General features: G+C 48.3%; 1 protein-coding gene across 2 annotated transcripts; it reads right to left on the bottom strand.

Moving 5' to 3' along the window:
• Positions 1-923: 923 nt before the first annotated feature.
• KIF2C (kinesin family member 2C) lies at positions 924-19,975 on the bottom strand. Of its 2 annotated transcripts, XM_070368180.1 has the most exons (21): positions 19,828-19,975; positions 18,881-18,975; positions 16,079-16,180; positions 15,854-15,902; positions 13,121-13,243; positions 12,010-12,132; positions 11,361-11,461; positions 10,237-10,332; positions 9,600-9,654; positions 9,328-9,490; positions 7,839-7,929; positions 7,500-7,570; positions 7,339-7,429; positions 6,445-6,587; positions 5,441-5,645; positions 5,209-5,319; positions 3,917-3,984; positions 3,479-3,584; positions 3,274-3,387; positions 1,690-1,813; positions 924-1,580 (listed from the first exon to the last, which is right to left on the bottom strand). In XM_070368180.1, the coding sequence occupies exons 1-21, from the start codon at positions 19,889-19,891 to the stop codon at positions 1,498-1,500; spliced, it is 2,178 nt and encodes a 725-aa protein (XP_070224281.1). In that variant the 5' UTR covers positions 19,892-19,975; the 3' UTR covers positions 924-1,497. The 2 variants fall into 2 exon arrangements, with proteins under 2 accessions (XP_070224281.1, XP_070224282.1); XM_070368181.1 differs by lacking the exon at positions 12,010-12,132.
• Between the last annotated feature and the right edge of the window lie 1,455 nt (positions 19,976-21,430).

Consider the following 21,430-nt stretch of genomic DNA (forward strand, 5'->3'; position numbering starts at 1 on the left):
AGCGTGTGGTCTCCCCAGACCAGGGATTGAACCTGTGTCCCCTGCATTGGCAGGCAGACCCCCAACCACTGGATGACCAGGAAGTCCAAGGTGAATTTCTGAATCTAGGTCCTCTATTTGGTTATTTGATGGCACCTCACTCATGCGATTTTCTCACCACAAGATAGAGAATGCTCCTTCTTTACAGTGAAAATCCTGAGGCTGAGAAAGAGGGCTAGAACCTGGCCCATCTGATCCCATTCCTCTGAGTCTCTGCAGCAGCCCATGCGTCCTATGCCGTGTCTCCCTGACTGGAGCCTTCCTAAAACATGTGTTTGGTTGTGTGGTGCTAGGCTAAAAACCTTTTAATGGTGCATTACCATTTACCTGGAGAAGGAAATGGCAACCCACTCCAGTATTCTTGCCTGGGGAATCCCATGGACAGACGAGCCTGGTGGGCTACAGTCTTGTGGGGTCGCCAAGAGTCGGACATGACTGAGCAACTGAGCATACACCATTTACCTGATTCATGTTCTGTGACGTGGGATCTGGAGTCTTCTAGTTCCCAAACCATCCATGCCCTGTGTTTGGTTCCTCAGTCTATATGGCAAATTTCTCATTTTTCAAGAGCAAACGTGTTAACCTGTCAGATCCTTTCCTGTCTAGCAAAGCAAGTGCTTTCGCGTCAGTGTTCCCACAGAATTTTTTAACATGTCTTTAGCAGACTGTAAATGGCAGAGCACCATTTCCTTTCTGCTTCGAGCTCCTGTCCAGGAGAAGGCCTAGGACCTAGTCGGCATTGAACAAGGCAGAGGTTGGCATCTTCACCATGTCACTGAAACCGCAGGTGTGGATGTGGCCTCCTGGGGAGAGTCAGCATCAGCGCTACCCCTGCGGTGGTGTCTGAGTCCCAGAAGGCTCTTCCCACACACCACTCAACAGGCTGATTTTTTTCTCTTTATTATTAGACATAATATATAAACACATAAAACAGAAAACAGCAGGGATCCTCATGGGCCTCAAAAACCAGCAGGGAAGGAAGAGGCCCTGGGAAACTTTTTTTTTTTTAAAGTACAAGATATATTAGTGGCCGGACCAAGGGTGTGGAAGGCAGGCCAGAGCCAGCAGAGCTGAACTATAGGCTCCTTCTCTCCCCACAGAGCCAGGACAGCCCCAGGGAGCTCTCCCCCAGCAGCCAGTCCACACAGGCAGATTGCTGCCTACGGGAAAACTCTACGATGGAGAGCCTCCCCCTCTGGGAGAGAAGGGCAGTGCACAGGGTAACTAAAAGCTCCTTCCTTCCATCCTTTTTCGCTCCGTGGCTGCAAGTGAGGAAAAGGAAAGCTGTGTCCTATGCACACTGACTCCTCCCAGCTGCCCTGGGCCCTGATACGCCCATACTTGGCATTTACCAAAGTCTGTCCCAGCTCAGACCCACCAGGTGCCCAGAGTTTGCTGAGGAGGGAAGGGGAGGGGAAAGGCTGGGTATGACACCAAATAGATCTTTATTTGCAGTCGTCACTGGGGCCGTTTCTTGCTGCTTATTTGTTTGCTGGCTTGCTCTTCTAGCTGCATGGCCAGGCGCAAGGCCTTGATGACATCTGGAAGGCAGGGGTGGTGCACTTGAAGTCAGCAGGTCTCTTGGAGACCCTGTTCCCTCAGGCAGAGCCACCACCACCCACAGAGGCCCCACCCTCCAGCTGCACCCACCTCGCAGGGCTGAGAAGTGCTTGGCTTGCTGGGCCAGGGCACACTCTGCTTTATTCACAAAGGTCTCCAGGTCGTAGTCTGGCTGCTCAGCCATCTCGGAGAGCTCCAGCCAGCCTGGCCCTTGCTGCAGCGACACAAGACGGACCTTGTCAGGTCAATAATGACCAAACCAATTTAGCAAATCATTCCCAGGGCTCTACCATCTGCAATGCAGATGCCTGTTCCTCTAGCCATGGCCCTGGCCCTGCCTCCTGACCCTTCCCCCATAACTCTCAGCTTGAATCTATCCTTCCCCTGCCTGCCAAAAACTTGTCCCTGTCCCTGATATCAAATGCATATCTTGATGCCCAAGCCAGAAATCTGAGCAAAAATTCTTTCACCTTGTCCCTCAATCCTAACAATTGCACCCCTGAAATGGTTCTTAAATCTCATGTCATCCTGTCAATCCCAAGACCATGGTCACAGCTAGTCTAGGCACCAGTGTCTCTCCTGAACTCTACTAATCTCCTAACTGCTCTTAACTCCTTAGCGTTTCTACTCATGCTCTCCCTGGGTCCTGAAGCCGGGCTCTGTGCTGTGGCCACAGTAAGGTCCCTAAAAGCTCTCACGTGACCAAGGCACCACTCTGCTTTACTCCCTTCAAAGGCATTCACTGCCCTCATAACGAAGTCCAGGCCTTTGGTGTGAACCATAATGTCCTTTAGCATCAGGTCCCGGCTGACCCGCCCACAGCCTTGATCTCCCTCCCTCACCTGCTCTCACCTTTTGCTATGGCCAGAGCAAACCTACTGCTCTTCCTGAAAGTACCATGTCCTTTCAAACCTTTGGACCCTGAGCACCTGAGGCGGGGAGGGCTCGTGCAGACACTGACCTTGCACGTCCCCTCCTCCGTTCTAAGTGCCCCTCGCTGCCCTCGCTGCTCCACACTTGGAGTGCCCCACTGTTAGGATGCCCTTCAGGCCTCTCCCCTACTTGCACTTCCACAGCAGGGATCATGGCAGTGGTAGCATCTATCACCTACTAAAGGCTGACCACATGCTGGGGAAGGCTGAGTGTTTAACAACATATCACTTAATCCTTAGTGTAACCATCTTGTCTTGACCATTTTGGAGATGAAGAATTTGGGGCCCGGTGAGCCTCAACGACTTTCCTGAGGAAACTGGCTCATAAATAGAAGAGTCAGGATTGATCAAGTCTTTCTTTAGGCCTGTTATCCATCCTTCATGATTTTGGCCCTTGGTCTCAGCACAGGAGCTGGTGGTATATAGAAAGTATTCACCAACATTCATGAACAAACGAGACCTGGCTACCCTCCAAACCCTCAGTCAGGAGCACAGGAAAGAGAGACTAGCTCCAGCCAGGAGGATGGGGGAAAGCCTCTGTGTGCCAGGCTGGAGAAGGAGGTGTGGTAATTAGCTGCCCTATAAAAGCAGCTGAATAACTAACTGGGGAATTAAGAAATGCTGATCTAGAAGGCTGCCTCTTGCCACCCCAGCCAGAAGACCCGAGGAGGGGGTGTATGTGTGCATGTAAAGCCCAGGTCACTTTCAAGGAATGACGCTGAGCCCAGGGTCAGCTCTCCACCTGTATGATCTCCTTGAGCTCTTCCATGGCCCTTTCTTCCAGCTCCCTGATCTGAGTCATGGCTTCATTGAAGCTGGACATCTGGGAAGACAGTTCATCCTCTTCCTTGGAGAACTAAGGGGGCAAAAGGAGACAGATGACAGTGTGGCCGGGTCCCCATCTCAGCTGGCCATGTTCCATTCTTGCCTGGCCCACCTCCCCTTACATTGCCTGCACTCAGGGCCCCATTGGAGCTGGCTTCCATCTCTTCTGTTTCCATCTGCATTGGCTGCTCCCCACTGGGTCCACTGTGGGGGCTCAGCTCCTTGACCCTGAGAAAACAAGAAGGTCACAGCTCCCACAGCAGCCTCTTTGGCACTCACAAGTGTGCAGCACTACTCAGATTTCGAGACTTCAAGGAGATGGAGTAGTGGCTTTGCTTTGACCTAGAAGGATTCTTATTCACACTGCTCCCCACCAGAGCCTGAAGGGGATCAGAAAAAAACCTAGTAGCCTCATACATGAACTCCCAAGCCTCAGACTTAGTGAGTCATAGAAGGAGACAATAGGCACTGAGTCCCCAGAGCCCCCTCCCCACTCTCATCACTGCCATTCCCTCCCCAACCCTGCTCCTTCCCATCCCACTTGGCACAGGTACCAGTACCTGTCTGCATATCTTAGTGTATTTAAAGTATATTCACAGGAGCTTATGCCTGGTGAGATCATGGCGATCTGCAAAAGAAGGAATGGGCAGTTAGTTAATGGTCAAGGATCCCAGGGTAAGGGTGCTCTTGGAGAGGCTGCCAGGAATTGGGGGGAGAGCTCATTAAATACCCACTGTGTGCCAGGCAACTTGCCTCGTGGGCCCTGCAAACTAAGGTTCTTTAAAAGTTGGTCCCCATACAGAGTGAAGTAAGCCAGAAAGAAAAACACCAATACAGTATACTAACGCATATATATGGAATTTAGAAAGATGGTAACAATAACCCTGTATACGAGACAGCAAAAGAGACACTGATGTACAGAACAGTCTTTTGGACTCTGTGGGAGAGGGAGAGGGTGGGATGATTTGGGAGAATGGCATTGAAATATGTATAAAATCATATATGAAACGAGTCGCCAGTCCAGGTTCGATGCATGATACTGGATGCTTGGGGCTGGTGCACTGGGACGACCCAGAGGGATGGTATGGGGAGGGAGGAGGGAGGAGGGTTCAGGATGGGGAACACATGTATATCTGTGACAGATTCATTTTGATATATGGCAAAACCAATACAATATTGTAAAGTTAAATAAAATAAAATTAAAAAAAAAATAATAAAAGTTGGTCCCCTGTCTTTGCTGGTATATCTAATTACTCCTGCTTCTTTACTTCTTTACTGACCCGTTCCTCTCACCAAGGTCACAATGCAAGGCTCTGTGATTCCTGCTGGAAACTTTAGTTCACCTGGGCTCAGACATACTGCCTTAGGGAGAAGGGTTTAGAGCTTAGTCAGAAATTCCCACCTTCCTCAGCAGGCAGGAGAGAGGATATTCCCTGGTGAGGAAGGAGGGCAGATCTGAGCTAGAAAGCATTATGGATAAAATAAGGGGACAGAAAGTCACTCAAGGCTGAGGCCCTCTTCAATTTCCTAGGCTGGGAGCCAGTGACCCCTGAGGGAAGTCACAGAGGGACGAGGACTGCCTCTCCTGCTTCCCCAAAGGTCCTCCTCCTGAATCCTGCAGCCCCCGTTTCATTAGGTATGGGAGGAACGACCTCCCCGACCCAAGAGGTGCACAGACACACAGTAAAGGGAGAAGATCCTTTCCTCCCTGCTTGCGCAGGCAAAGAGGAGCCTGCTGCCCAAAAGCAGGGGTGAAGCCCAGTTAAATCAGAGCCTGAAAACCCAGCTAGCCAAGAATACAGAGCCTCCTGCCCAGGGACAGGACTGCACCACTCCAAAGGGCCCAACTCACCATGCAGGTCCTTGAGTTCTCGCCAATGAAGGAGTCCCTCAACACCTGTGTCAGCTTGCTCTCGCGGAATGGGGTGTGGGCCTTGTTCTGTCCCAGGGCCCTGATGCATTCCTGGGGGACAGCAGGGGAAGCTGAGGTCCCCTCCTTCCTTTCAAGATGCCCTCTCCCTCCCACCCTTTCCTCCCAGCAGCCCTCCAGGGCTACCGGCTCCCATGTAGCTGGGCCTGGCTACCTTCAGAGCCAGGAGACTCTTGTTGATTTCTGCACCCTCCATGCGGGTCTGTCGGTCAGCACTGGAAGTGTCTGCACCTCGCTCATTCCCTGCCAGATCCACCAAAGAGAACTTGCCATGCACTCTCCCTTTGGTTCGAAGAAGAATCTGGAAGCAGGCGTGGGAGCGGGAAGAGTTGGAGTTGGCAAATGTCTGCCCAGAGGTCCTGTGGCAAAGGAGGACAAAGCAGGGCTATGAGCTCCTTGAGGGGGCGGGCGGTCACCAGCCACCATGGCACCTGAGGCTCCAAGGCAGTCAGTTCTCCAGGAGGAAAGGGAGAAGGGCCAGGACTCAGACGTTCTGAGTCATCCTGTCCCACTTCTGTCCTTCCTTCCCTGGGCAGCAGCCCTCCCTCCAGCCACTCTGGGTATGGCTCACCCTGGCAGCCAAAGTACTGAATTCTGTGTGAGGGCCTTGGCCAGACCCTGGGCCATAGGCCATGGGGAAGCATGAGTTACCTCTGCTGCACGGCACGCAGGGAAGGAGGGGCTGTCATGAACCACATGCTAAACTCGAGGGCCCTGGGGAGATAGTCCCTCCCTGGTCCTCCATATGCTGCTCAGCACCCCACTGCACCACGCTGAGGGCCCTGATAGAAGAGCACTTTCCTCCCTCTACACAGGAGCTCTCGTCCCATCACTTCCAGCTAGAGCATACCCAGAGCTTCTGTCCCCCACCACAGAGAGAGGGAACAGTAAGAAGAAACTCAGAGAAGTCAGGAAGCATGCCTCTGGATAAGTCTGGTAATAAAGCCTGCCTTGGTCAGATTCAAGATGATTTGACTCGTCCCTGACGAGCCTGACCCTGGGTCATTGGCCCCATTGCGACCGCTTAAGGCAGAGGCCTTCAGAGCCCTCACCAAGCTGGGGGAAGTGGTGCTCTGTGGAAACAGCAAAGGGCTCAGTGCTCATCTATCACCTGACCTGGCATTAGAAGGTGGCCCCTTCCTCCGGCCAAACTCTGACCTGCAGGCACTGCCTATGTCGATCATCTTGATGACGTCATCAGCACAGCTCACCAGGCGCTCCTGCAGCCCCACCACCTGCACCTGCTGCTTGCCGTCCTCCAGCACGCGCAGCTTGGCTTTCTTATTGAGCAGGTCGAACAGCTGTGCCGGGCAGGGGAACAAGGCCAAGGCTGTCAGGCGCCAGGCACCCACTGATCCCTCCCCGCTTCAGAGCCTGTCGCAGCTTAGACAATGGCTGGGAACAGGAAAGGCGGGAGAGGCTACACTGGGTGATGTCAGATGAGCAGCGAGCAGTTCATCTGGGAGCTGAACTGGGCCACCTTGGTTTGATGTGACCCTGCTTCTTTACTAGCGTGACCTGGGAAGGTACTTAGCCACCCAGCTTCATTTCTCATCTGTGCGATAGCGACAGTAACGGTGATACTTCCCAGTAGGGTTGTGGTAAAGAGCTGAGAGAAGTGCTTAGAATAGTGCTCAGTACCTAGTAACATGTTAATTAGCCACATTAGCTATTATCTAGACCCCACTCGGGGAAGGTGACTCTCCAAAAGCGTAGAGAGATACATAGAAATATAGAGAGAGTACGAGTATGAGAATGAATGTGTGCGATCAGGAGAAGAGAGATTTAAGAGGGAGGTGCATGGAGGGAGCACAGGGCACACACAAGCAAGCCTCCCGTCTGGGAGGAAGCCCTGAGGCGTGTTCCTGCTTACTTGTTGAGCGTGCCTCCCATTCCACCATCGGATGAAAACCTCCCACACATTTGGGCAAAGTGGCCCAAAGGCGTGACAACACACAGGGTGTTTGTCTTCTACAATTTCTAGCCAACCTCAAGATTTTAGAAAACTTCAGGGACCCCAGCAGCATAAACAGAGGGCTCCCTGCCAGCTACCTTCCCATTATAGATTTCGAAGAATGTCACATAGACTTCCAGGTCCAGCTTCCGGTATCGGGGCTGATTCTTCAGGAGGAAGACGCCCGGGCTGTGGGGAGAACCTGGATTAAGTAAGCAACCTGCCCTTCTGTGCCCAACCCTGCTGGGGCAGAACACACTACTTACAGGCCATCGCATAGATCCCTTTGGATGCATTCTGGGCTTTTCCATAGAGGTCTCCACCCATTGTCTGCAAAGGGAAAGGACAGGAGACTGTGCTAAAGAGCCCTTGGCCTAGGCCAGAGCATTTCTGGCTCCACCACCACCGTGGGCCATACTACAGCCAGGAGGGGAGCTGGACCTGCTAAGGCCCTTCCCTGCCCCTGGCACAGCAAGAGCATCTGGAGGTGGGGCATCTGCACTGAAGGGACCTTCTGTAAGAAACTCATTGTCCTCCTTTTCAGAGGCCCAGAGGTGCACTAAGGGCAGGTTACTCTCTGCCAGGCTTGAATACTCACATGAGTCTTGCCACTTCCCGTCTGACCGTATGCAAAACAGGTTGCCTTTCCACCTTCAAAGATTGTTTGTACCAGTGGCCTTGCTGTGAACCTAAGAGAAAGCATGGGGAAGCATGCATATCTCTGCTTAAATGTGCTTCCTAGAACGTGGTTCTGCTACCCTTCCAAAGCAGGATTCCTGGGGGCTTCCTTCCAAGCAAAGTGGTCCCACCTGACCCCAGCCCCACTTACAAATCTGAAATTCTCCTAACCACCTGGGGAGGGCTGGACCAACTGGCCAGGAGCAGGCTGGTCCATACTCTGACTGAGCCACCAGCACCTCCTCTACCCTGGAGACACAGAGGGAAGCTTGAGCTTAGCAGCCCACTTCCAGCATATGAAACACTACAAAGATCAAAGAAACTCTTTAAGAGCCTAAAATATTTTAGGTTTTGTGGGCCACATAGGTCTCTTCCATATATACACATACGTAAGTATACATATATAGACATTTTTTAAATGTCTGTATTTGGCTGCACTGGGTCTTAGTTGTGGCAAGTGGAATCTTTAGTTGCAGCATAGTGTGGCTTGTGGGATCTAGTTCCCTGACCAGGGATCGAACCTGGGCTCCCTGCATTGTGAGCTCAGATCTTAGCAACCGGACCACCAGGGAAGTCCGAAATATATATATAGATATATATTTAATGATTCTTTGAAAACACAAAATCCACTCTTAATTTGAGAGCCATATAAAAAGGGTTGCAAGCCAACTTTCACCCGTGAGCTACAGTTTATCAGCCTCCAGTGTAGAGCAGCGCTGTCCAGTAGAACTTTGAGGATGGATACTGGACATGATCTCTATCTGTACTGTCCAACAGTAGCCACTGTCACACATGGCTACTGAGCACTTGAAATGTGGCTCGTGTAACTGAAAAACTGAATTTGTTTTTGGCTGCACTGTATAGCACGTGGGAATCTTAGTTCCCCAATCAGGGATTGAACCCGTGGCCCCTGCCGTGGAGGTGCAGGTTTTTAACCACTGGACCACCAGAGAAGCCCCTGAAGAACTGAACTTTTAATTTTATTTAACTTTTATTTAAACAGTCACATGAAGTTAGTGGGAGCTGTACTGGACCAAGCAGCTCCAGAGTTTGCTGAGTCTGCTAAGTCCAGTGGGTAATGGGTGGCTGTACAGGACACAGACACAGGAAGAACCCCTGAGGCCTGCCCAGCCCAGCCTCAAAGAGCGCAGTGGGAATATTTCACTTCTGTCTACTCAAGCATGGGCCACTAAAGCTGAAACATAGGATGTGACAGCCCCAACAGGGCCTTCCTTGTGCTAGAAGCCAGAGCCAGCTCTGCATCATGGTCCATCCAAAGAAGACACAAGAGGAAGCCAGGAAGGGATTCAGAGTCAGCACGCCTGAGAGTGCAAGTGCTACCACAATGTCCCACACTGGAAAAAGGAAAGTGTCAGGAGGAAGGGGGGAAACAGAGGCAAGGGACTAACCTGTAGACAACTTCATTTGAAGTCGTTTCATCAAATGCGAAGTCAAAGCAGAATGCTTGGTTCTCCAGATACTTTGTTAAGTCCACTTTTAACTTGGGCTCATGGACCAAGAGGACACACTTGCTAGGAACGGAAATCACATCAATTTCTTTCTTGGCCAACTCTGCAGAAGGACAGTATTTCAGGCGATGCTCCCTGGACACGGGGGACCCTCAGTCTGAAGCCTCATTCTGACTGAACTTACCTTGGGGCTAAGGTAAGGTGGGGCTTACCTTGTTTATTCAGTGGGCGTTTCCTAACACAGACACATATCCTGTGCTCTTCGATCTTCAGGAGGAGGAGAGAAGACAACCGTCAGCAAAAAGGTCAGTGTAATATTGAAAGAAAGCTGGTCCAGAGCCCCTCCCTTACTAATCATATGTCTGGCCCAGTCAGGGGCTGAGACCTAACACTGGGACCCACTGTGCTCATAGTTACTCTAGAGCACAAGAAAGCTCTGAATTTTCTTCTCAGTTTTCTCACTCTGCTGCCTATAGGAGGTTTCAGCACACTTTCATGATTAGCAGTAAGAATTTAGCCAATCTATTGAAGCAGGGAGGATGGGGGCTGGAAGGGAGTTTATAAAGATCAGAGTCTCCTATCTAGCCCTTGCTAGCTCCACCCCACCAAAGCCCACCCTCACGCCCTTAAGGGTGAGTAACGATTCCTGTGTGCTCTCATTCCTTTAAGAGATGTTTCTGTCTCTCAGTTATACGCCTACTCTGGAAAAGAATCTTTTTATATATATTAAAAAATGAATCACTTTGCTGTATATCTGAAACTAACACAATATTGAAATCAACTATATTTTTTAAAAAAATTGTACGCCTACTCAGGAAGGAGAGATAGAAGCCCTTTGGGATTACTTACTGGATCAGCCGCAGTAAGCGGATGACATTCCAAAGTAGCTCGAAATTCTTTAATCATGCGGGCAAATTCCCAGTTTGGAAAGCTGTTGTCATACTCCTGTTTGTGGTAAGATTGAAGAAGGACTGACTGCCAAGGTGTAGGTGTTCGTAGGCCTCAGTGCTAGGCAGTGGCAACAGCAGCCCTTCCTATGCACACAGCCCCTTCAGGGCTGACAAAACCCCCACACGATCTCATTGCCCTTGACTCTGGCTCTGGGCAGAGAATTCAGGCACAAAGTTTTGGGAACAAGATTGGCAGGGGGGCCTAGGCATGCAGCAACCACTCTAGGAAGCAGGGCAAGAGCCACTGCCCCATGTCTTAGGAGACCAGCAGGCTGGGATTCTCCTGTGCCATTAACCCAACCAAAGGGTAATAACCCAAACTTGAACTCCACTGTGGCACCCCACATATGCGCAACTAGGAGGTCAGGGGAACAGGCAACTGCCATTGAACTGTGTGATGGGCATGCCCACTGGATAACCAGTAGGAGATATTCATCATCTGAAGGTCTTCAGAAAAATATCTGAATTATTTGTTCTCTGAATCCTGATGAGAAACTGGTTAAAATTCTTGGTTATCAGAACTGGAGCCTCAGAAATGCTGGGGCTGAACCGTTATCTATCTCCATTGCTGACAAGGTTGCAGTTAAGAATGTCTATATGGAGAAGGAAATGGCAACCCACTCCAGTATTCTTGCCTGGACAATCCTGTGGACAGAGGAGCCTGGTGGGCTGCTGTCCACAGGGTCGCACAGAGTCGGACACGGCTGAAGCAACTTAGCATGCACGCATGCATATGTAAAATAGACAGCTAGTGGGAAGCTGCTGTGTAACTTGGGGAGCTCAACCTGGCGCTCTGTGACAGCCCAGAGGGGTGGGATGGGGTGGGGGGTAGGAGGAAGGCCCAGGAGGGCGGGGACATGTATACCAGGGACTGATTCGTGTTGATGTACATCGGAAACCAGCAGGACATTGTAAAGCAATCATCCTCCAATTAAAAGTAAATAAATTTTTAAAAGCCCCTCTAAAAAAAAAAAAAAGAATGTCTATACAAAAACCCTTGCCCTTGCTTCCCAAGAAAGGTACCTGAGCTCGCTTTATTCTCATTTCAGAGTTCTGGGCTCTCTTCTCTTCTCTCTTGTTCTTCATTTTTTCCATTTCCTTCACAATACATGATTTCCTCCGAACTAGTGGAAGAGAAAAAAAAGAAGCCCTCTCTTTTACCTGTCTAGGCCAGCCTGCTCTTCTCTGGCTGTTGTGTGGAGTCCTGGGCCTTTCTCATGGCTAGACCTTCTCTAGACCCTTGCTCTTACATCACCACATGCAAAGAGAAGAAGCACCAGCTATGACTCTTGGGATGGCCAAGCTGACAAGAAACTTGCTAATATGAGCACTCCAGGTCTAACCCAAGCTCTCTCTATGCCTCTGTGGCCTTTTTCTCAACAATCAGTAGAGATGAGATTGTCCCTGTTTGGTGGTCACTCTGGGCTGTTGTTCAGGTGTTGACCAAGACTTTAGCTGTAACAACACCTCAGTTACATCAGAGAGCTTCTGCCAGCTGGCAGTGAGTGACAGGGTCACCTGTTGTGAAAGATCGATTCCGTGGCCACAGGGCAACATGTCCCCATGAGACAGACATGGTTTGAACTCAGGTACCAAGCAAGCCATGTTTGGGACAAGCTGTAATTCCTATCCTGCACTAGCAGCAGGGTACCAGACAGCTCAGTGTGTCTACCTGACTTCACAGAGTTTGCAGAAGAACTGTCTCGGACGGAGTGGACTTGTTCTTCCACCTCCTTGCTGACCATCGTCAATGGTATTTCACTCACTGCAGGGCAGGAGGGCCTAGAGGGCCCGGCTGTGGGGGAACAAGAGTCATTGGAGAAGCAGGCAGGCATACAGCAGCTGTGTTCATCTGAGCTCTAGAGGGTCACAGGCCAGGAGGATGGCTACTGACTGCCAGCTCAGCAAGGGCTCAGGTTCTACTGCGTAAGCAGAGCTCAGGCTTTTCCCTTCATCTCAATCCACACCTTGAACCCAGTAAGCCCCGCCGCAGGGGTTGGCTCCTGGTGTCAAGAAATCTTAAAGGTTATGTGAGTTGCTCAGTATGCGCTTCACTATGAAGGGAAAAGCCTTTAAAGGTCTGACCTCTTTAGGCTTGACCAAGTAAGGGTTCTTAGGCCAGGCCAGGCCTTTCAGCTCATTTGGGAAAAATTTCTGACTTCAGAACCCCAGTAGTTAACAGGAGGAAGGACTGAAAACTAGGAATAATGGGAACCTGGTTCAACCTAGAAAGGTACAACCAGAGAGGTACAACCCACAGCAACTTCCCATAGCTGGCCATGACCCTTTTGTTTACCTTGACTTTAAATCACTTAATTTACTAATAACTAGTACAAATTGACAATTAAAAATGTTTTTAAAATCCCATTTATATAAAGTCCAAAAGAAGATAAAGTTAATTTATGTGATCCAAAGTCAGGACATAGATACCCTTGGGGCTTAGGAATTGGGAGGGGGCCTGAAGGGGACTTTTGGAGTGCTGGTAATGCTGTTTGATCTAGATGTCAGTTATATGAGTGTGTTTACTTTGTGAACTATATAGTCAATGATAGGTTTACTTTCCTGAACATATATATATATGTGTGTGTGTATATATATATATAATGTTTAAAGTTTAAAAAGTAAAGTGAGACGATTTTCAGATAAGGGAGCAGTGGTGCAGGAGCAGAACGGTATGAAAGCCAGGGAGTATAGGAATTCTAGGATATTCCAAAACAGGCTCAGGGCAATGTGTGAAGAGCTGCTCTAGGGCCTCACACAGGGAGAACAGATTCATTACTCACTGGCAACTGAAAACTGTTTGCGGGAATTTGCAGATGCAGGCAGCTCCACCTCCATATCATTTTCCTGAGTGGTGATTCGAACCTCTGAGACAGCGGACATGCGAGTGGAGCGGCCTCGGAGACCTGAAGGACCAAGGGCCGTGGCCAGTCAGTGCATTGTGATCAGAAGAGCAAAACAGATAGAGGGACAGTCGAGGGTAACCCTTCAAGATTCTATACAGGGTGAGATGGGTCCCGATACCTGGAAAGGAGCCCACCAACTTCCCATTCCTTCCATCCAAGAAAGAAAGGCCAAGTACCAGTGACCCCAAAACTAATTTGTTACATTCTGCAGTCTGAGAGCTCCTGAGGGATCCCACAAGAGCATCTGTCTGGAGTAAATGGAAGAACCTACAGACAATGTGAGATCATTTCTGGAGACACAGACCTAATCCCCGAAAAAAAAGCATTTTAATCTTAGCAGCAGCACCTACCATTCTACAATCTTCCCAAACATCCAGAGGTAAATACTAGTATTCCCAACTGATAAAAGGGGACATTAAGGCATAGAGAAATTAAGCAATTTGCCCAGTGTCACTCAGTTAGTAAGTGTCAGAGTCAGGATGTGAACCCAAGACTGCCAGATTTCACGACCAGGGCTTTTTCCACTGCTCTAAGATGCTTTACAGAGCCAGACCTGGGCCACAGCATTAGAAGCCATGGGACCAGCAACTGATTTTTCTGGAATCTTGAATGCTTAACTGACAGAAACAATTTAACTGAGTTTATACAATTAAGTTGTTTAACAAGTTTAATTCCTGTCAATTTCTACTCATCTATATTGCTTCCCTCCATAAGAAGAAATAATGTACCTATAAAATAAAAGTAGTAAATTTGGAAATAAAACACTAGTGTCATATAAACAAATATCAACCTATATGGAATTTGAGTTTCCTAAGTTTAGGCTGATATGATGACTCTATATAATCAATCTATGTTTTTCATAAAGAGCATGAATTATTATAATATTCCTATTTCTCAAAAGATCTGTGATCTTATGTTTCACTTCTACTGTTCAATGTCATTCATTCAATAATGAATCGTTATTTTTTTCCCATTAAAAGGAGCAGTAGGGGTCCAGTGGTTAGGATTCCGTGCTCTCACTGCCAAGCGCCCAGGTTCAATCCCTGATTAGGGAACTAAGATCCCATGAGCCAGGTGGCATAGTCAAAACAAAGAAAAAAGGAAGAGTGGCAATATCCTTTTGGGACGTGCACGTGGAGAGAGACCACTGCCACCCATATTTCTCCTGGAGGCCACTGGAGTGGTACAGCCAGCAAGAGAGGGCCAGCATTACACCATTCCTGCCTAGCTCAAGCTCAAAACCACCCCACCTTTCACCTCGGGCCCCTGGGAAGCCTGAAGCTCCAGTCAAGTAGTCTCTGGGCCCAGGGTGGCTGGATTATGTTGAGACAGAGATAACCCCCCGACTAGGACAGGTTGTGCAGGCTGTGAAGTATAGCTAGCTTTGGGTTATAAACTGGATTATTTGGGCAGCTTGTGCATATAGGCACCCGTCACAGCCTACCATAGTTAAAGTAGGTTTATGCTGATTCCTGCACAGAAAGCCTAACTTTCTCTGGAGTTCAAAGCACTGCTATTATTTGTCCAATCCCACCCTACCCCCAGATCACCATAGCACTACCAACTCTACCTCTAAATGGCCCTGACCTAGCTTTTCTGACAGCCCACTCACCACCTCACTCCAAGGTATGTCATTTCCCCAGGGAGAGAAAACAAGCCCACCACGGTTGATTACCGCTCTGGATTCCACAGGAAAGGCTCCCAGGCCAGTTAGCAAATTTCCCAAATGCACCAGATCCAAAGAGATTGGTCTAAGTTAAGAGCTGTAGGTTGAATGGTTGAATTCTCTTTTTCTTTTTTTTAACTGCTTCAGAGGTAGGATCGACATAAAAACAGCTGGAGGTATTTTATGTGTACAACTTGATGGATTTGGAGGTAAGTATACACCCATAATGGAGAAGGCAATGGCACCCAACTCCAGTATTCTTGCCTGGAAAATCCCATGGACAGAGGAGCCTGGTAGGCTGCAGTCCATGGGGTTGTGAAGAGTCGGACATGACTGAGTGACTTCACTTTCACTTTTCACTTTCATGCATTGGAGAAGGAAATGGCAACCCACTCCAGTGCTCTTGCCTGGAGAATCCCAGGGATGGGGGAGCCTGGTGAGCTGCCGTCTATGGGGTCGCACAGAGTCGGACACAACTGAAGCGACTTAGCAGCAGCAGCATACACCCATAAAACCATCATCATAATCAATGCTATAAATCTGCTCATCACCTCCAAAAGTTTCCCCCTGTACCCTTCATTTTATATTTTGTTTTCTCCTTTTGTAGTAAATCACTCAACATAAGATCTACCCTCATAGTAAATTTCTAAGTATATAATACACTCACTGATCATGGGCCCTATGATATACATTAAATCTCCAGAACTTCTTTATCTTGCCTAACTGAAACTTTGTACCCTTCGACCAACACCTCTCCATTTCTTCCTCCCTGAAGGTTGAATTCTTCCTCACTGAGAAAGAGGCGTGGAACACAGGGCAGGACTCAGCCTACACAGTAGCGGTCTTCTAACTGGAACCATGAGTCTACTCACAGCTTCCTGCGCCCCAAGAACATCATTTCTGGCACAAACCCCATGACAGTGAGCCAGCAGAAATCCATTTACCTTCCTTTGGAGCAGGAATTCTGGAGCTGACTGATCTGCGCTTTTGTTTCTGAAAAACAAAACAAACCACCATGACATATGGGTCTTATCAGTTCTCAAGGGCCTATCCTGGGCCCATGTACTGTGCTGAAGTACTAAGCAGGCCCAGAAAACAAACCAGCAAAGACCCAAACAAGCCAAGTGCATCCTCTGGGCACTGGCTGTAGTCAGATGACTGGCAGCTACCTGAACCGTTACATTCTCCTGCAGGGGAAGATTGTCCTTCAGGTGTAAGGGAAGAAGCTGTAAGAGTTCTGGGTTTATTGCAGCCACATCATCAAAATCTACCTGCAAGAAGAAAGTAAAAGTTTCTATGAACAACATAGCTTGTTCAATTCAATTGCATTTCTGCAATCAAGGCTACCCCTAAATTCATATTTTATAAACTTTGAGTTCTGCCAAGTACTAACAGCTATAAACAAATATTTATTCCCTGATTGTGTTTTACCATCTAGATGGATATTGGTTTCTGATCTCCAAGCCAATGAATGGTAGACATTAGCGATGAGAATGAGGCGAAGAGGAAGGCCAACAGTCAGATAGTCCACAGTAGATCTTGGCCACTTGGCTCCCTACCGCTCTGTGGGGCAGTGGGGTCCTGCTGGGCACAGCCTTTGAACACCTCTTGCTGCCTGCCACCAAGGGGGAAACAATTCTAACTGTCCCACTGATAGTCAAGTGGAGGGCCCTTCAGGATCTTATGGGCGGGGACAAGTACCCGAGAGCGGTTACCTAGTCCTCAATCTACCTACATTTTCTACCGGGCCCAGAAACTTCTTCCCCAGTCACAGCATCCTACTCATGCCTTCCCTACTTCCTGTGCATGCCTGCAATGAGGTCACAATTCCAGGTTTACATCACCAGAGTCCTGAAACCCAGGGACAACTCAGGCTTCATCAGCATATTTCACAGCAGATTCAAACACACCAAAATAGTACCAACTTGATTATTTGTGTTTCACATTTGTGATAAAATGTGAAAGAGCTGCAGCATGTACTCCCAGGTGAGAACTTCACTTCCTACATATGCAATTTTTATGTATTAACAGCTTCTTCAAACACTTATTAGGCATAAGTAAGGCAGTAGGGGGAAGGTACTCAAACTGAACTAAGACATGTATTGGACTTCCCTAGCGGTCCCATAGTTGGACGGCTGGGAAGATTTCACATCCTGGGGGGCAACTGAGCCTGTATGCTACAGCTACTGAGTTCAAGCTCTAGAGTCGTAAGTACTGAGCCCATGCTCTGCATCAAGAGAAGCCACTGCAACGAGAAGCCCACGCACTGCAACTAGAGAGTTGCCCCAACTCGCTTCAACTAGTGAAAGCCCACATGCAGCAACGAAGACCTGGTGCAACCAAAAAATTAAAAAGACATGTATTGCCCTTGCCTTCAGTGAGCTCATATTCTAGTAGGGGAGAGAAGCCATACACATAAAGGGCTGGAAACCCAAGCAGCATGGGATAGACAAGGAGGACAGATGATCAAGTGCAAAAGCTGGTAAGTACTTTAGTAGTCACACTTCTATTCACCTTTCTTGGACAGCTACAAACCCTTACTACTACCCCTCCACCCCAATTCCAATCCCTAAACTACAGAGAGCATAAACAATGCAGAAAACCAGAGTTCCGACATTAACTGATTCTCACATTAATGATTCAGGAAGGGATAAGAGTGTGCAGGCAGCGAGGCACTGGGCAGGATCACAGAGTGGGGAACTGCCTCATTTGTCCCTGGCACAGGATACTTTGGGAGGAGTGTATGGTAAAAAGGACAAAAGTTGATTGGGATCAGATCTTGAAAAGGCTTTGAATGCCTCACTAAGAAGGTTGAACTTTATTCCACAGGCAACATTTGAGCTGGAGTTAAGACGCAATAAGAATTGTATTTCTAAACAAACAACAAAAACAAGTCATGAGGAACTGCTAATAGATGGTTGAAAGGGATTTTAGGAACCTCTTGATTCAAGGACATAATATAAAGAATTCAGGTCTTCTATTTCTCAAATACACCACCTAAATAAACCTGTGTCTACCATAAGGCACTACGCTAAGCAAGCACTTTACATTTGTTATCTCATTAAGCTTCATGAAGCGGGTCCAGGTTTGTCTTACTCACCTATGTATCCCCAACACCAAACACACTGGCTGGCATTTTGGAACCAGTACAAAAGGATTTGTTGAATAAGTCCTCAAACAACCCTATGAGTAGATATTATTATCATCCTCATTTCATAAACGAGGAGAATTTCTCATAGGAGCAGAAATGTGCTTGAGAACATTTAGTGGCAGGGCCAGACTCTAGAATCCAGGTTTTCGTACTCAGCCTGGTGACCTCTTCACTACACCACATGCCTCTAAAACATCAATGTCTTAGGGATATCCCTCCTACTTCTCAAAATCCTTCCAAGGCTCCCACTGGCTGCAGAATAAGATCTTAAACATCTTAGTGCCAGAGACAAAGGCCTTCTAGTCTCCTTTTCCAGTCTTTTTGCTGCTGCCAAGCATACTAAGCCTTCCTCTGTGCCTGGAGCCAGTTTCTTTACCCGTCCCCATGAGGGCCACCTCAGTGTCTTTGGCCCCACCCCCACAAGCTCATCTTCAGTGAGTTTCCATCTCTGACCTGCTCTAGCATTATTCCATCTGTGGTTGCCTTCTATTTTTGGGTGTTTCAGAAACATACTTTTGTCTCCCCAAAGAGATTATCAATTTTACTCTCCAAATCAGTATCATAGGTAGTGTGCACTCAGAAGCTAGCTTGGGTGAGTAAGGTTTTAGAATTCTGTGCAGTTTGCTTTCTACAAACACACCAGAAACTGTTGATTGCTTCAATTTAGAACAAGGCTGCCTTAAAAAGAGTCCCAAAGCATTCAAAGAGGACCATATTTAAGATTGGGGAGGACAAGTCAGGATGGAAAACAAAGCTGACACAAGTTCCATTTCCACACATGTCTTTTTAACTGTAGTAGAGGCACACTCATAGAACCCACCTCTTTGCCCTTTGTATCTCCTCCTTCTTTCCATTCCACTGAAACGCAGGATTTCTCCAAGTTCACAGTGCTTATACTGGCACTGTGAATTATGCCTAAAGTATGAAAAGGCCAGAGTTACCTATCTTTTTCACTGTTAGGATCCCAGAGGCTCAAATGTCAAGTTGACCTGAAGGAAGGGACAGTTGACTTTCTTTCTAATCTCAGCAGACAAACCTCTTGGCACCCCACCCTTGGAATATCCCTCAGTGAACTAGGCAGGGAACAGTTCTTAAAACTGAGCTGTAGAGGATAAGGGCTCACCCCGACTCAAAAGAGAGCCTACAGCATAGTGAAGGTATGTTTGGGCAGGAGAGTCTCTCTAGTGCTTAGGTGAGCCATTCTTCAAGACAGCACTGAGGCTCTAGCGCCCTCAGGTTTCCCTATCTCCTGACCTTTATGTCTGACCATTCTAATGATACTGGTACTGGAATCATCAGACCTGCCATAGTTGAGATACCTGCTGAACTGAAAAGGAGAGGGCAGAATTGCAAGCTCCTGAATGAAGAGCAGGGATCTCATCATTTGTCCCATTACCCTGAATCCGGTGTCTGACATATTGTAAGTGCTCAGTGTTAATGGGAGAGTAGAGGGGTCAGAGAACCGAGGTCCCTGCAAGAGCAGGGCAGTTTCAGGGGAGAACTTTGGAGGGGAAGGGAATCCTGACTTCCCGGAAAGGTCCAGTGACACGGGGGCTCCGCCCACTCCTGGAGGACGGAAAGGAGACGCATGGTCAGTACAGAGGCCCCTGGCCGTTGGTAGGGAAGACTGACCGCCAGTGAGGAGACCTAGACCTGGGGTGTGCGGGGATCCCTAATAGTGATTCAGGGCCTGCCATTTGGGGAGGGGCGGTAATTTCAGTCATCTCAGCCCACGGGTCCCTATGGTCTCAGGACCCCGCCCCTCACCATTACTGCGCTGGATCTTGATGGTGAGACCAGGAAACAGGCGAGCCTGAAGCGACGAGTCCATGGGCAGGAAGGAGCTCCGGTGAGGGACACGCGAAAGGCCAGAAAACCACAACTCTGGGAATCCTAACGCTGCGTAAACTGCCGAAGTTTAAATCCCGCGCGCCAGCGTCCCGAAACGTCATCACACTGTCGCCGGTCTCCCTTCCGCCAATCAGCGGCGTTCTGCGGAGCCTTTTGGGATACGTAGTCTCCGGGACGCCTTCCGGCGTCTGGAACCGCCCACTCGTCTGCCCAGACCGCTGAACGCAGGGCCTCTTGGGAGCTTTGGGAACCCGCCCTCTGGGAGGTCTCTATTTCCATGAGTTCAACCAGCGGTATCGCTGCTGGGGTCCTTTAAACTCAGAAACCTCACGGTGATGTGTGAGAGGGAGGGTTCTGGGGTCCTATAGTCATGGGTTCGAACCTCAGCTTGATTAGTTGCCTACTCGGTGACCTCATACAAGTTAACAAACTTTCCTTCTTCGCACGATGGGGAGCATGTTTTCTCCCTTGTGATATTATTGCTAAGTTCTGATAATGGGGGACTACGTTTGGAGTGCCTGAAAGACCTGGTTCACTAGGTTTTATCGAGTGTCTTATCACGTCCTAAGCGCTGGAAATAGTAATTGTGAACAGGACCCATAGTTCTTGCCCTCGACCTAACATTTCTAATGCGAACAGGGAACAAAAAGAAGTAAATTACAAGTAAGTAACGAAATGTGGTAGGTGCTCTGAGGGAAACAGAACTGGAATACATAAAAATGGAGGAAACCACATTAGGTAAAATGGCCAGGAGAGAAATATTTGAAGTGATAACCTGAGTCTAGAGAATAAGAAGGAATGTCAAAATGAACGGTCTTAAAGAAAGAAGCCAGCGTGGCTGGAAGGCAATAGGTGAGTGGGAAAGGAGTGAGATCAATTTAGCATCTTGTATCCCATACTAATAATTTTGACTTTTATCCTCATGAGAAATCACTGAAGAATTTTGAGCAGAGGAGTGACATGATCTGAGTTACATTTGATTTTATTTATTGGGCTTGCTGTGTTTGGAGAACTAATTTGAAGGTTGCAAGACTGGAAGTGAGGTGACCATTTAGTAGGCAAAAGATTATGCTGGCCTAGCCTGTGGTTGTAATACTGGAAATGTAGCCAAGAGAATGGATTAAAGGTGTACCTTATTGGAGAGGTGGAGTGAATGGATTTTGCTGATGGGGTTTGTGAAAAAATTTCAGTCTTAAATGAAACAGGAGGATATGAAATGGAGAATCTCACACATCCACCCTCCACAGAATGGAACTTAGAGACTAATTTCCCATAATTGCCTAGCTTACAGAAAAAAACACTTACTTCCTGATCAAAGGAACATCCACCAAAAATTATTCTCCATCGTCAAACCAATGAACTTAATATTTTGGGACTCTGGCCAGTCTTTCTCCTCTTTGTTCTCCTGGCCCATGAATACAACTCACCCAAACCCTTAGTGGACTTGCTTGTATCTTGTTACAGCATGTGTTTCTCCAACTGCAAATCAGTTTCTGATAATTTGAGCTTGCCTTGGTTT

The sequence above is a fragment of the Bos mutus genome, chromosome 3 (assembly GCF_027580195.1).
Source record: "Bos mutus isolate GX-2022 chromosome 3, NWIPB_WYAK_1.1, whole genome shotgun sequence".
NCBI classification, from domain to species: domain Eukaryota; kingdom Metazoa; phylum Chordata; class Mammalia; order Artiodactyla; family Bovidae; genus Bos; species Bos mutus.

Bases quoted from the DNA above. Each gene is read 5' to 3' on its own strand.
- KIF2C (XM_070368180.1), bottom strand. From the start codon at position 19,891: ATGGACTCGTCGCTTCAGGCTCGCCTGTTTCCTGGTCTCACCATCAAG. The intron at 15,903-16,078 runs GTAGCTGCCAGT...TTTGTTTTTCAG, and splicing joins AGGAGAATGTAACGGTTCAG to AAACAAAAGCGCAGATCAGT. The intron at 5,320-5,440 runs GTAGCCAGGCCC...GCTGTCCCCCAG, and splicing joins AGAGTCTCCTGGCTCTGAAG to GAATGCATCAGGGCCCTGGG.